The sequence below is a fragment of the Gigantopelta aegis genome, chromosome 12 (assembly GCF_016097555.1).
Source record: "Gigantopelta aegis isolate Gae_Host chromosome 12, Gae_host_genome, whole genome shotgun sequence".
NCBI classification, from domain to species: Eukaryota; Metazoa; Mollusca; class Gastropoda; order Neomphalida; family Peltospiridae; genus Gigantopelta; species Gigantopelta aegis.
The window spans coordinates 50,898,787-50,914,955 of NC_054710.1; the positions used below are offsets into that span (position 1 = coordinate 50,898,787).

Here is a 16,169-nt window from a genome sequence, read left to right on the forward strand (position 1 = left end):
AATGTCACATAGTATTACCAATCACGGTACACCTCAAACTTTGACACAGAACTCTATTCTTCCGTACCAGGCAATCACACGCAGGGTTCTACACTGCGAGTAAAATGCTAATATTTGTTAGTAAATTTTTTCACAGACGACTTTTGGATAAAAAGTAGTAGCCAATTTGTTAATACAGAATATTGGGCCTAGTAAGTATAAACAAGTTGAACATGCATATTAAATGATCAGTTATTAATGTCTTAGTAATTAGTATAACATGGTTTTGAAAACAAAGTATATTTACTTCCTATATTACTTCCAGACTCTAGTTAAGATCGTCTGAATTCGTCATACTAGAACAAATATCCCATTTATAAAACCTACATTGTACCGACATTTAGGATTAACATTTCAAAACAGTTGCAAATGATATTTTCATATCCAGAACATTATAGAAAAAAACAAGCAAAATGACAAATCTTCTTTGCTCGCTAAAATACCGGCTCTCCTAGATATTTGTCCATCCAACTACCTCGAACTGTCGGTCAAATAAGCACATATTCCCTGCCAAATGCTTTCAATCATATTGATGTCGTTGATAATTATGTTGGAAATCTTTCTTCCCATCTAGCATTAATTTATGGAACAATTTATCAATGAATGTTAAAAATTCCACATCTATCAGTTCTTTAAAAAAAATATATATATGTAAAAGCAAAATATTTGGTAGTCCCTGCTCATTTATGTGAGGGCGAACAAAGATTCAAATACTGCACTGCAGACTTCGATTAGGAATAAGTGATCTAAATGGCATTTACACGTTTCGTTGGTTAAAATCCATCAATGTACCTGTGGTCATCACGTTGATGAGTGGGATAATGTCCTGTTATTTTGACCTCTATACAATAGAGAGCGCCAGACCTACATCTACTTATCTGGGTTAACTTATTTACATTTAAATATCAACACATTAATATATGGCGATCCCAACTTAACACTATAAGAAAACCGTCTGAAATATATAATCACATATTAAGTTTGACAGGTCAAATATACAATAGTTTTTTCAACACTAAATGCACATCTTATACTTTCTAAAATGGCCTTGTTGACCAGCGAAAGGTCTTTATATAGTCTATGCCTGTTGACCAATCCCATCTGTTAATATAAACAAAAATAAATATTGTTTAAACCAACATATACTATTAAAAGAAAGTAGGGGGATGTAGGAAATATCAGTCAATTAAAGAAGTATCAAGAGGTATCAGTGTCTAGGAACAGATGTATGATAATGATATAAGGAATTGGGAAGACATGACAACCGACAATTCATGTTGGCTGCAGACTGTATGGCTGCAAACGACCTTGAAACAAGATAGGGATGACACGTGAAAATTTAATGTTCACGTCTTTTAATCAATAATGGGTACCGTATATCTTCGCCTATAAGTCTTTTTTTTGGTTACCAAACAATTATTTTATAAGTTAGGGGGTCGACTTATAAGAGGGTAAGACAATTTCACCAACAATTATTACCGTTTTAGGGATGATTTTGCAAGTTTTACTGTTGAATTATTTCCTCTATTTATACTCAGATACAGTAGAATCTCGTTGGCTCGACCTCACAAGGGTCCAACATACCGAAACGCTTGAACCAAAAATTAAGTCCCAAGTTTTTTGTTCAGAAAACACTTATATTAACAGTTGATGGGTCGAACATGTCCGTGGTAGACTACAGGCCTTCACTAGAACCCGTCTGTGTTATTAGCTATATTTCCCTTGAACTGATGATCCACCATATACTAAATGGGAAACCACCAAAAAGGACCAACTATTGCTGCACTTGCTCAGTTGGTTATTACAACCTTTAGATTAATTATTTAGGCAGAATGAATCATAGATGAATCAGTGAATCACAATAATAGCCATGCAATCCTTTCTTTATGTTGTTTGTTAAGCGGCTATCGGTAATGATCTTTCCTAGTACAGCTAATGTTACTATACCTGTTAGATGAACCGTGATACCAATCAAACATTTAGTGCACAAATGGGCCTTGGTATCAAGCGTTATATTGAACGCGTATGCAAGACCAGTTTTAAATGATATTATGGGCGAGTTAATCAGCTGTCATCACTTTAGCAACCACACATTTACATTCCCATTGCATTTCAACTTATTTTTGTGCTTATATCCAATTAAGTTTCAAGCACACTGTCCTGGGCATACCCATCAGCTATCTGGGTTGTTTGTCCAGGACAGTGGTTTAGATGTTAGATGGTTAGTGAGAGAGAAGAGGGTGTAGTAGCCTTACACCTACCCACTGAGCTCTTAAGAACTCGCCCAGGGTTGGAGCCAGTACCGGGCTGCGAACCCTGTACCTACCAACATGTAGTTCGATGGCTTTGCCACCGAGGTCTGTTTACATTACCAACATGGAGCTCGACGCTGCACGTCCTTTCGTGTATTTGACTTCAGAATCCTCATTTTGTTTTGTTTTTGTCAACGAAATGGAGTCTTCTACTGCGATGTATGTGGCCATTGGAACTGATGGAACACTAGAACACTTCTCGTTTCGACAGCCTGCACCACCAGGTTGGAGTCCTTTTTAGCGAGATACCTTGCCTCCACGTCAATTCTCCGGCTGACTTCTGTCGACAAGTTTTTCTATCATTCGTATGAACGCCACAGAAATATCCGATGTTGACCAAATGGTTCGGTGGAACTACCCGATAGGTCAAACACATTCTCGAGCACCGACGTGGTTCGAGCCAACGAGATTCAACTGTATGTTAATTTGAAAAATGTATTTTTGTGTAACTTATATTTTTGGCATAAATCGGTTTTGGTTATGGGGAAATCCATGCGATCTCACTCACAGGCCAAGACAGCAGTCCACTTAGTTAAAATAACAGCAATCACTATTAGCAGTGTTGAAGCCAACAATATCCCAACTGCCCTAGATGTCCCAATAGACGACTTCGGAATTCCGAACTGCACATGTACGACATTGCGGAAACAGACCCGATCAAAGGTCAATACCACATAGAAATGGTTCGTTTTCATCGCCAGTGACTTTAAAATAGATTGTTCTGTAAATAAGACATGCATTTTCGTGAAATACTTGTGGGATGTCATATGAATTTTGTAAACGTATATGAATAAAATTTTAAAAACGTTTGTCTTCAGCACAATATTTACAAATTTATTGATTTGTAAATCATGGTTGGGGGGTTAATTTCGTTTGTCACGTTGTGTTGATAATTTACTAAGTGCCCTTACATGCACATGGTGAGGAGTGGGTTTTGGAGGTCGACCTCCTCCTCCCTTACTCAAGCATATTTTCTTTTTTTTCCAATATATTTTTCTGGGGAGCATGTCTCGACCCCTTCTATAAACTTTGCTCGCCACAGTATAGACCTCCCCACTGCTAAAATGCATGCACACGTGCCTGCCTTAATAAAGTTTTCATATGACACCTACAACACATCATATGAGTAAGCTGGGGGGAGGGGGGGAGGGGGAGTCGGTCGGACAGACCCCCACTACCCGATGGGACTTACAGTGCAAAATTGGTCTATTTATATCCACGACGAAGTGGACAAATTCTCTAAATTTAAATATCAATTATTTTAATTAATGAATGTGTTTTGTGATACACAATATGCTGAAGTTCATGGATAAAAAACCAAATTGTCATTGTCATTGAGATTGTTACGAAAAAAATATCGCATGCTGAATAGGCGTCTATTATTTTGACAAAATAAATACAATAAAAGCATACTTTTAAGGTCATAATACATAAATTATGGTTGCATATATATTTAACTAATACAATGTAATAAAGAAAATAAATGTTGAATGTATAACTATTAATCCTGAGCAAATCAAAAGAATTAGTATGGTAAAAATGTAACATGAGTAACCGTGGAATTGCCCACATGTGTGTAGGAAAATTGAAAATAAAATGCTTTGCTAGGTTCATATTCTACACCACCTCCCGATCCAGACCACGATACACCCGTTAGTACCGGTGAAGAAAGAGATACAATGTTTTTACCATGTATTGTTCATAGACGAGTTTGAATTGCACCCCACTGCAACCATATTTGACTGAACATGATTACAGTCCGGACTCCCATTTTTGTTGGAGGGCAGACTGGTTTTTGCTCGAATTAGACAAAAATGCCTGAATCTGGATAAATACATTTATTCATATCACAGTAAAGATATACCCTAGTAACATGAGATGCAGATAGCACCTTATTTTTAATTCTACTAGGATTTCATTGACAGAGCTTTTCTTGTACAGTTGTCTAGTATCCGTCCGTTGTCCATCAACTTTACAAAAAAAGTGTTCTACTAGTTTTGACTGTATATTTGGCTACCAAATTCCTGGTTGGGCTACCACATATCTAAATGCGGTAGTCAGATGGGTTTCTCCGCAATCAAAAAGATGCTTAATTCATCGAGTTTTGACATTCCTCCATGCATGTGTGTACTCTGCTGCCACTATTTACTAACATAAACAGTATCTACATTAAAATCAAAGAAACAATATTAGATACTTTTAAGCAATTATGTTACAGCAAAACAATGACAACGCCTAAAGGACTTTTATATTGAACATTTTTTAAACTTAGAATCTGGCAGGTATCGAAAGATCGAACGACCAGAAAGAATATGTAATCTGTGTAATGCTAATGCTATAGAAAATGAATAATGCTTTATAATAGTGTCCACAATACAAACATTTGCGTTGTAAATATATAAAAATGTACTATTATAAGAAGCCAAGTGTGTACCGTTTTGTACAGTTATTATCCACTGGTAACAATAAGGAACTGAATAACCTAGGAACATATTTAGTGCAAGCAAATACAATTAGAGATGATAGTTAATGTAATAAATGCAACTTTATTTGTCCATGATTATATTATATAAACCACACCCACCATTTATTTTTTTGGCACGTATATAATTTTGTATAACTATGTTGTATTATTTATGTTATGTATTCAGCTGATGAGTTGAGTTGTAAAACTCAAAACAAATAAAGAACTCGAACTTGAACTTTAGATGTTTAATTCAAGAGGGTTCTGAGGATAACTCTAATTAATAGACACCAAGGGAACCTCACACAAAAGTTGGTGCTTGTATCCGCCAGGTAAAAATAATCTTTAAAAATGGCGCCAAACCACATAACTATAACAATTTACGTGTACTTCAGTATTCAAGAACAATATCGTGGGCTTTTTTTATTTTTATATTCCTTGTATGTTGTCTGTTAAATAATCTTTACACCTCTTGTTTTCTTACCCGGAAAGTCAGCAACTCCAATCAGTATGTCAAGCACTTCATTCTCATTCTCGAAAGATGGATGAATCAATCTCACCGAGACATGTACATGGCCAGTCATGGATTTGCCATTCATCGTAAGAACAGCAATGGTCTTCACTAGAGGAGAATCACACTCAGTATCATCAGTGGTAATAACTGGAGTCAGAGTCTAAAATAAAGAACAGCAATGGTCTTCACTAAAGGAGAATCACACTCAGTATCATCAGTGGTAATAACTGGAGGCAGAGTCTAAACTAAATAACAGTAATAGTCTTTACTAGAGCTTCCTGTCCTGGACGGAAGAGCCGGTTGAGGCAGGTACTTGTACCCATGACAGGCGTGCGCTACAACAGCTTGCTCTGAATGTGCATGTTAAACAATTTTCCAAGTTCCAAGTTACTAGAGGGTAGTTACACCCAGTATCATCAGTGGTAGTAACTGTAGTCAGACTCTAAAATAAAGAAAAGCAATGGTCTTCACTACAGGAGAGTTACACCCAGTATCATCAGTGGTAATAACTGGAGTTAGAGTCTAAAATAGCGAACAGCAATGGTCTTCACTATAGGAGAGTTACACCCAGTATCATCAGTGGTAATAACTGGAGTCAGAGTCTAAAATAAAGAACAGCAATGGTCTTCACTAGAGGAGTGTTACACCCAGTACGATCGGTGGTAATAACTGGAGCTAGAGTCTGAAATAAAGAACAGCAATGGTCTTCTCTAGAGGAGAAAAAGGAAGGAAAAGTTTTATTTAACGACACACACAACACATTTTTATTTATAAGTAAACGATTAGGATTTTGTATGCAAATGAGGTATCACTTATACAAAGTATATGTGACACATAGGTATATGGCGTCGGACATATTGTTAAGGACCACACAGATATTGAGGGAGGAAGCCTGCTGTCGCCACTTCATGGGCTACTCTTTTTGATTAGCAGCAAGGGATCTTTTATATGCACCAACCCATATATAGGATAGCACATACCACGGCCTTTGATGTACCAGTCGTGGTGCATTGGCTGGAGCGAGAAATAGCCCAATGGGCCCACTGATGGGATCGATCCCAAACCGACCGTATATCAAGCGAGCGCTTTACCACTGGACTACGTCCCACCCTAGCTCTCTCTAGAGGAGAGTTACACCTAGTATCCTCAGTTGTAATAACTGGAGTCAGAGTCTGAAATAAAGAACAGCAATGGTCAAACAGTATCAGTATTTGGCACAAACGATTTTGTCGTTCTTCTGTCAATTATGCAAAACCAATAGCAACATAAACGACGGATCGTTTGTGCAAACACTGTTATCACTCAAACAAACATGTGTTGGCTAATATCATTGATGTATTTCGTTATAAAATGCTACCTATATGTTAGCATACCACCAACATATTTACAATTTACGGAAGTTTGCCAAACTCCTGACGTCACGATATTTGGTGTTTGAAGCACGTCACACACACACGCACACACACACACACACACACACACACACACACACACACGCACACACATGTGCATATGTATACATCTATTATTTAGTAAATGCATTATATACTCTTGAAAGTACAGCTTTATGTACTGTTTATATACATGCATATACAATACAATCTACAGCAATGATTCAAAACCCACAACCTTCACCTTGCTTATGTTTTTGGGGACAATAAACAATAAAAAAAAACATTAAAAAAAATATAGATGGGTGTGATGAAAATCTCTGTTCCAAGAAAATCGAAATAATAATTCTGCCGAATAAGGATTCTCTGCGGAGTTCGACACGATTATGGGACATGTCATACCCAATTTGTCTTATCCCTGGATGTTTCGTACACACTACTGTTTTACACCCTTTATACATTTCATCCCCTGGTCATTTAAGACACCTTTTATGTTGAATTGTACATGCATATTGTTTGGTCTGTCTTAGTTGTTGTCTTCTGGGATTTTTTTTTTTTTTTCTTTTTTTTTCAATGTTCTTCATTCAGTTATAGTATACGTTGTAAATGATACCCTGGAAACAAAACTCAATGAAAATTTGTCACTAGATGAATGGGCCAATAACTCAACAACTCAATATAAAACATGTCCTAAATAACCAGGGGACGAATCATCTAGGGCATAAAATGTTTGTGTGTATGAAACAAATAGGGTACGAAACATCCCGTAACCTTCGACATTTGTATAGCTTCTTTCGAACTGAATCGGGTCTATTAATAGAGAACACGATGGCATTCTAGTGACTGAACCTAGTGTTGCACAAAATGTCCGCTAATATTAACTTTGTCACTGTCAAAGCATGGCAATACATAACCTCATCTGGTTCAGGCAAAGCAACCTGTGCAGCTACCCTATTGATTTAGATTAAAACACATTTTCACTGTAGCAAGAGCATGTAGTATTGTACCATGTATTAAGGGCATGCACTAATCCAAATGGACATTAATAAATGTTTGCTAAATTATATTGTGGTTTTAAATTATTTGACAAATATCATCTACCAGGGATTCTAGATTTTTTTTTAAATTCACTTGTCATAGGGCCAATGGATTTAAAAATTCACTGGCCATATAATGGTGAACTATTCACTTGCCAAATTTTAAATGTTGATAAAACAAAACAAAAACCCCCCAGTAAATTAAAATAATTAACTTTTTAATGTACATTTTGCATACTAAGATCAAGTTCAATTTACACAACATGCTCATTTGGCATATTTTATACTATGTTTAGAAAAACATGCAAACAAGTTTCATCTGTTTGGAATAAAGTTCCCCATTAATATTTAAAAATAATTGTTTCCACTAAAACCACCTAAGTTATAAAAACAACCCATGTTACCTATTACAACAATTAACAGCATTAAAAACAAAATAATATTTTATCACTTATAAACAAGCATATATTTATTTACTTATGAATGGGAACTCCCCCCAAAAAACCCAAACAACAACCCTAAAACAAAAACAAAGACAAAACAAAAAATGAAAAGAAAAGAAACGAAAAACGAAACAAGAACCTTATTATTAGCATAAAATGTATAATATATTACAGTTTATAGCATTCAAACCCCCACCCTACCCCACCCCACCTCACTAACCACACCAAATAGTAATTTTTCAATGTAGATACTTTGTTAAATTTATCTATTGTATAGTTAAAAAAAAAAAAAAAAAAAAATGTATGAGATATTTTATAAATTAAATTAATAATTTCCACTTTTAAAGTTTTGTAAACGTAAATGGTGGCTTGCAACCTTTAAACTACTAAAAGACTGGTTACCATTTTGCACATTACGCTTGCACTGTATTAATATTAGTATTAAGAGTAACAAATGTTTGGGTTCCAGTACAAAAACGAAAATGGCAGTGATACCATGAACTTTTAGTTTTTTCATTGTTTACACTTTATAACTTGAATAAAGTTGCATCGGTTGGTATATTGATGTCATGGATTGTTCAAAGATTACTGGTGGCCAAATATTTGTTAGTGAAATATTGCATCTGACAGTAAATTTAAAAAAAGTGACTTGTAGATGTTTCTTAAAGGGAGAGTAAACTCAAACAAGAGCCTTATTTGTTGGAAAGATGCATAACCGGACCACCAACACATACTGACACTTTAACAAATGAAAAACGTGTAATTTTAGAGTTAGTAAAAAAAACATGAGTATAACTTGGGGCAGCCATTTTGTTTCGTTTTTGTGACGTCCGGTGGTATAGCTTGGGACAAAGTAACGTCAGCTCCGTACATCTCCTCTATGCACAGTGTAAACAAACGCTCTAATTTACGACAAGGCACTTCGCTTTCATCAACCTGACTTGTAAAACAACATAAATGACTTGATAGTATAATAAACTATTTAACTAAATATATTTCAATTTGCATCAATAGAACAAAATGAAGTTACAGTATTTTTCTCTTTTAAAAATCCAAAGAAAAAATGCATATTATTAGGCCTATTCAGGGTTCACCCTGGATAAAAAATACCTGTAGCCAAAATATTAGCCAAATACAATTTTTAGTAGCCATATTGAAAATGCTTTAGCCAAATTTGTTTTACGCAGTACTGTATAGAGTATTTACATATGAATATGAAAATGTATCTTTTTCAGCTAATTGTGTACAAACTGGAATAAATAGGAATAACAAAACCTCAATGTGGGTAGGGGCAGTTAATATATTACTTCGATTTTTCAGCGGGGGTGGGGTTGGAATGGGGTTATGCAATATCTTCAGAGTTTGAAGCCAGTACCCATACCCCCCCCCCCCCACACACACACACACACTTCTAAGGCCTATGACATTAAATTAACAAACATACAGAAATATGGGGGTGGGTGGATGTTTATGGAGGGTGTTGTTTTTTCTGTCTTTCTTTTTTCCCAAATAGAGCTCATTATTTCTTTAAATAGCAATCTTTATGTTAGTTTGAATTGCTTTTTTTTTTTTTTTTTTTTCATAATTGAGATGTATTTCGGCCCTGAACTGGCATGTGTATTCAAACTGATACGCATTATCGGTCTGTTTTTATTACTTTGGTTCAAAGATTTTACAAAGTGAAAAACAACAAGTTACAGATTTTCCAGACAATGCATGCATGAATGCATGTCGTTAAATTAATAATCGTGATTATTAAAATAAGCAAACATTATAAGGCCTACGCTGTATTCTGCATGACACCGTTTTTCGTTACCGGTCGAGAGATGGCTATTACGCTAATTGAATATTTGGTAGTATTATTATGTTTGAAGTGTCGGATAGATTATGTAACCGTTTGTTCACATCAGAAGACAGAAAATGGCTTAGTCAAAAGTTTAGCCACTTGCAAATTTTATTAGCCATTTTTTGTAAAAATTAGCCAATGCCTCATTTGGCTACCGACAGCGTGAGCCCTGCTATTCGTAGGGTACGTTCGAGCAAAAACGGCCACTCACAATACCCAAGTGATAATTTTATTTTATTTGGTACTACGTAATTAGTCAGTTTTGTGATTTTAGATGGGAAAGTCTATATACTTAATCAAGGGTTTTATAGAATTACAAGGTACTTACAGTAATAAAGCAGGGCAGCTGATAATGTCCATTACGATTTGAGGGGTGTCCGCGTGGTATCACACAATACCCTGTGATCTTAATAAAAGAGACACATCTTTTTAGTGTGTCTAGACACAGTGTCCGGGGACCGTCTAAATATACACCTGTCAATCAGGAACCACAGGCACAGGCCATGGAAAGAAAATACCAATTAACCAAGAAAACACTCTGATTATTATTTCAGTACGAGGGTTAATTTATGTACACAATATAATACAGTTTAGTTATTTCAAAACTTTGACAATGGTGGTTTATTTTGTATTGAAAAATAATATATACTTGTAGCTGGCTTACTGGGATGGATATTATATTTCATTATTTCATTATACAAAGGGTCAAAAGTAATTCACAAGACACCTAATTTGCAGAAAAAAACTAGAAATTCTTGTTTACACACACGTCTTTCCTAATGCTTCTGACATCAACACATATTACATTATTTCAAAGCTAATTAACTCCGATAAAAAAACCCAGGAACATTTAAGACACTCAAATCCCTTCCATCAAACTGGCTTTAATACTTTATATTACTCAATTTATAATGTCAGTAGCATTACTTTAAAGAACACAGACATTTAAAATATTTTATGAAAATAGGTTGCCAAAAATTATGATTTGAAACAATGTGCCCAGTCAGTGTAACATCTGTCACAAAAAAATATGAATTGTTTATTTGAGAAGAAAATCATGTCCTTTGAAATTCTCTTAGCACTAGTCAAGGTAAAGATAATAAACATGTCAATGAGTCCTGAAATTATGTGATTTGAATTTGAAAGCAGAAAGGAAACTGTAATATCCGTCACATGTAATGTCTATCACAGGAGAAAGTGGAGTCAGTAACGTCTGTCAAATTCTGATAAGTCCAAAAAAGTCTTCATTTAGCATCTTTACAACAAAAGGTACTGAAATAATAATCAGAGTGTTTTCTTGGTTAATTGGTGTTTTCTTTCAGTGGCCGTACATGGATTAATTTATGTACACAACATAATACAGTTATTTCAACATTTTGACAATGGTGGTTTATTTTGTATTGAAAAATAATATATAATTGTTGCTGGCTTACTGGGATGGCTATTATTACAGAACATTGCGATGCATTCGCAAAAATCGGGTATGTTTTGTTTCTTCAGTTCGAAACCTAATTCCTGATGTGACACGTTAGGTATTACGTAACCACCAGCTCGCCAGAGGGCATATTCACTGGGATGGTACAAAATGTCTGCACCCGTTATATATAATAGTCGTCACATTTAACTGTTTTATTAATTAACTATACAATTATACTTGATGATATTAAAACAATAATGTGCATTATATATCGTTGAATATGTGGTTCCTGATTGGCGGGTGTACATGTATATTTAGACAGTCTCCAGACACTGTGTCTAGACACACTAAAAAGACATGCCTCTTTTACTGAGATCACAGGGTATTGTGTGGCAACCGTAATGGGCATTATCAGCTGTCCTGCTTTATTATTGTAAGTAATTCGGTAAAACCCTTGATTAAGTAGACCTTCCCATCTAAAATTGCAAAACTGACCAATTACATTGTCCCAAAGAAAAGAAAAGTATCACCTGGGTATGGTGAGTGGTCGTTTTTGCTCGAACATACCCTACCAATAGGCCTAATAATATGCATTTTTTATGTTGTTTTACAAGTCAGGTTGATGAAAGCGAAGCGCCTTGTTGTAAATTAGAGCATTTGTTTACACTGTGCATAGAGGAGATGGACGGAGCTGATGTCACTTCGCCCCAAGCTATACCATCGGTCGTCACGAAAACAAAACAAAACAAAATGGTTGCCCCCAGTTAGTAGGAATAATCATGTTTTTTTTATGAACTCTAAAATTACGCGTTTTTTTATTTGTTAAAGTTTCAGTATGTGTTGGTGGTCCGGATATGCATCTTTCCAACACATACGGCTCTTGTTTGAGTTGATCCTACCTTTAACAGCGACAGTGACACACTGATGATCAACAGTTGATGCGGAAAAACAGCTGCCAGGAACAAGCGCGTCAACGCCCAGTGTTGCACGGCCGTGGTGAACTGAATTGTGGAGGGCCCCGTCAGCTCCCTGTGAAGTCCGTGTCTGAAGACTGTGTAAGCGGCACATGGAAGCAGTGCATAAGCATGCCAAACAGTTGCGCTGGAAGGTCATGATGATGGGAACGCATACCGTCTGTGGATCTGGTATCTCTACTGCAAATAGCTCATGGAAGACCGCGGAAAACCGCTGCAGTCAGTGCTCTGATGAAGTAGATAGTCGGCACTTCTCTCGAGATGAGTAAGATGATCATCTCAATGCAGTCGCACAAATCCTGTGACCTACAGGTACCATATCGCCCATAGGCACGGTTGCAGCAAGCACCGTGACAGAAGCCGTAGGTGGTTGCTGGTCTGCAGAAGAACTGAAGCAGCTGATCATGAGAGCTGGTAATCCCCATAGACTGGCGCAGGAGCCGTCTCGGCCGTCACACAGGACCGTAGACACCGTAACGAGAGCCATCGATAGTAACTGGTCAGCTGCAAAGACAGTAGCTGAAGGACTGGCAGGAACCGCTGGACCGACATCCGTAGTGGCAAACACTGCAGTTATATCTGTCAGCAAGTAATTACAGTACTTCTGCAACAGTCCAAAGGAAGGAGGTGCGGCAGACAAGACCAGCTAAGTCTTCTTTGCCCACTGGGCGAGGACCCGAAGGTATCTGGTAAACTCCGATGGTCCAATTAGAAGAATGGATTGAAGACTTTCGTTAAATTATGATTTCGTTTCCGACTTCCGTTTCCGAATCCAGAAAACAGAAAATTAAATAAAGAATACGAGTTTCTGGTTTCAGTGAAAAGGAGCATGGTCTGATGTTGTTTTTTGGGTTGGTTCATCCTGGACAAAATAACTGGAAATATATGATGAATATGTTGGAAGTCGTCGAAACATTGTAGCAGAGCGTGGTTTAACTTCGTTTTCGCTGCAAAAAAATCCCCAAATAGTAAGGTCGTTTTTGAATTCGGAAAATTGCTGAAAACTGGGACACGGAACGGACAAGTATAAATTTGCAGGATGGACAGTTGAATGCAGAATTTAGCGATGAGGTGAGCGATGATGAATATTCAGATAAGATTATTCATTTAAAGAAAAATAAGGCCATGGCAAAAACATTCACAAAAACTAGAAATAAGTTGTTGAGATTAATGGACGAAGATTTGCCAAGTAGGACACAGGTTAGGGAATTAAGTGAAGAGTTATTTTCGGCTCAGGAACGGACACTAGATAGCATGATAGTGTTGTGTGATGTGTAGAAACATCATAAAGATAAAGAAAATATGAACAAGCTCAGTAAGGAAATGGATAAATTAGAAACTGAGTTTTCAGTTGCTGGTGAGTTGGCTCAAGAGTATTTGAATAATAAAAGGGCAAATAACTCATGTATAAAGTATGCAGTTTCGAAAGAGGTATATCAAGAGTTGGAAGCAAAAATACATGTTGAACAGGTGCGCAAATAGGTAAAAGAGGAACAGGATGAAATAGATAAAATAAGAAAAGAGTTGGACAGTCGAATGTTAAATAGTACAGCGAGATTGTTGGATGCAGAAAACAAAGTTCGTAAAAATAGAAAAATAGTTGAAGAAGAAATGGACCATGAATTACGCGCATCATGACGTAACTCAGACACAGACAATTATAGAACTGGTTATCAATTCAATTCTAGTCCACAGGCAATAGGTCATGATATGTGGAGACAGTTGAAGAAAGTTTTAATTCCCATTTTTGACGGTAATAAAAAGACTTATGCCAAATGGAAAGCTGCATTTGTTGCTTGTGTAGATCAAGCGCCAGCAACACCAGAGTTCAAATTGCTTCAACTTCGTCAGTATGTGTCAGGTTAGGCTCTCAAGGTTGTCGAAAACTTGGGACATTCTGCATTAGCATATGATGCTGCAAAAGAAAGATTAGAAAGAAAATATGGTGGAAATAGACAATTTCAAGCCCATGCGGGTTGGAAATTCAAAGGATTTAGAAATGTTTGCTGACCTCTTGGATGTTGTAGTTATAAATTTCAGAGATGCAGGCCATCATGACGAACTTTCCGATGGATCATTGTACTTAAAGTTACAAAAGAAAATGACAGAATCAATATTGGCTAAGTACAATAGATGGATTTTTGAAAACAGAAAAACTGAGTGTGTTGAATTGTTACGGCAATTCATTAATCAAGAGGCTGAGTTTCAAACGGTTGCTTTTCTGATGTACCAAGATACGAAGTGCTGATTAAAAGGAAGTCCAGTCAACGATCATTTTTTGGCAATGACAAGAAACCAGAAAATACCAGACAAAATTATAGAATGTGCAAAGTGTGTTCTGGTCCGCATGGTGTATGGGCATGTGACAGTTTCAAAAATAGGAATATTCAGGATAGGTAGGACATCGCGAAACATAACAATCTATGTTTTCGGTGCTTAGGCGATGATCATCATGGACAATATTGTAAGCGGACAAGGATCTGTGGAATTAACAGGTGTAAGAGTACACACAACAGACTTCTGCATCAGACCATGGAAAATTATCATACAAGAAGAATTGTCAATAGTGATAGTGTATCAGTATCGGTGAATGACAATCCAATTATTAGCACAGGACTGACAGATAATGAAATGGAGAATGATCAGTATAGAGAAAGGTCTCACACAACAAACACAGTTAATTCAGATTCGGTGAAGTTCGTTGCTATGAGAACAGTTCCGATAGTATTAAAAAATGGACACAAAAAGTTGACAGTGAATGCTTTGTTGGATGATGCAAGTACCGGTTTCTCGAGCAGAGTTGTGGACAGACAGTATGAATGTGCTTTGGTGGATTCGTGGTCGAAGCAGAAACTTCAAACCCTTCATAGCAAATCGAATTGGAGAAATTCAAAGTTCGACAGACACTATAAATGGCGTCATGTCCCAACAACAGGTAATCCTGCAGACATGCTCTCTAGAGGAATACCTGCTTCAAAGCTCGTCAGTGAAACTTTCTGGTGACTTTCTTGGACTGAATGAAGAAAACAGGCCCAACATGAATTTTCAAGTTGCTATAAACACTTCTGACATTGAGGTGAAAATGCCTTTTAGGACTTTATTTGTTGCTCATCAAAATGATCTGAAATGGAGATTGGATCCAAAACAATTTTCAAGTTGGAGAACATTGACACGAGTTCACGCTTGGGTTAGTCGGTTTATCAGGAACTGCCAGATGTCAAAAGATGAAAGATTGTATGGCGAGTTGCAACCAGATGAAATAGAAGATGTAGAAATGAGTCAGATAATCTTGATACAACAAGAGTTTTTCCCTGAAGAGTATTCAGTCCTCAAAAAGGGGAAAATATTACCTCTGAGAAGTAAACTAATTGGGCTACAACCGTTTATTGATGAAGATGGAGTTCTTCGCATGAATGGACGTCTCAAATTTGCACATTTCTTACCGCATGATGTTCGAATGCCAATTATATTGCCTCGAAAAAGTTGGGTTACAAAGTTGATTGTAAAACAACATCATGAAAAAGGGCATCATGTTGCAGGAACTAATCAGACACTAGCAAGTTTGTCAAGTTATTTCTGGATAATATCAGCTCGTGAAGAGATTCGTGAGTGGGAAAAAGAATGTCGAAGGCGGAAAGCTACACCTGCAAGAAAAGTGATGGCTCCTCTTCCTAATATCAATGTGCAGTGGATTTTGCTGGACCATTTATCACCGTTCAAGGCAGAGGAAAA

General features: G+C 36.6%; 1 protein-coding gene across 1 annotated transcript in view; it reads right to left on the minus strand.

Moving 5' to 3' along the window:
- The window catches only part of LOC121386800, a 70,620-nt gene that overhangs the window by 8,558 nt on the left and 45,893 nt on the right, over positions 1-16,169 (minus strand). Inside the window, exon 5 of the mRNA XM_041517816.1 lies at positions 5,300-5,489. Within this exon, the coding sequence (XP_041373750.1) occupies positions 5,300-5,489 (190 nt within the window). The remainder of the gene's footprint in view (positions 1-5,299; positions 5,490-16,169) is intronic.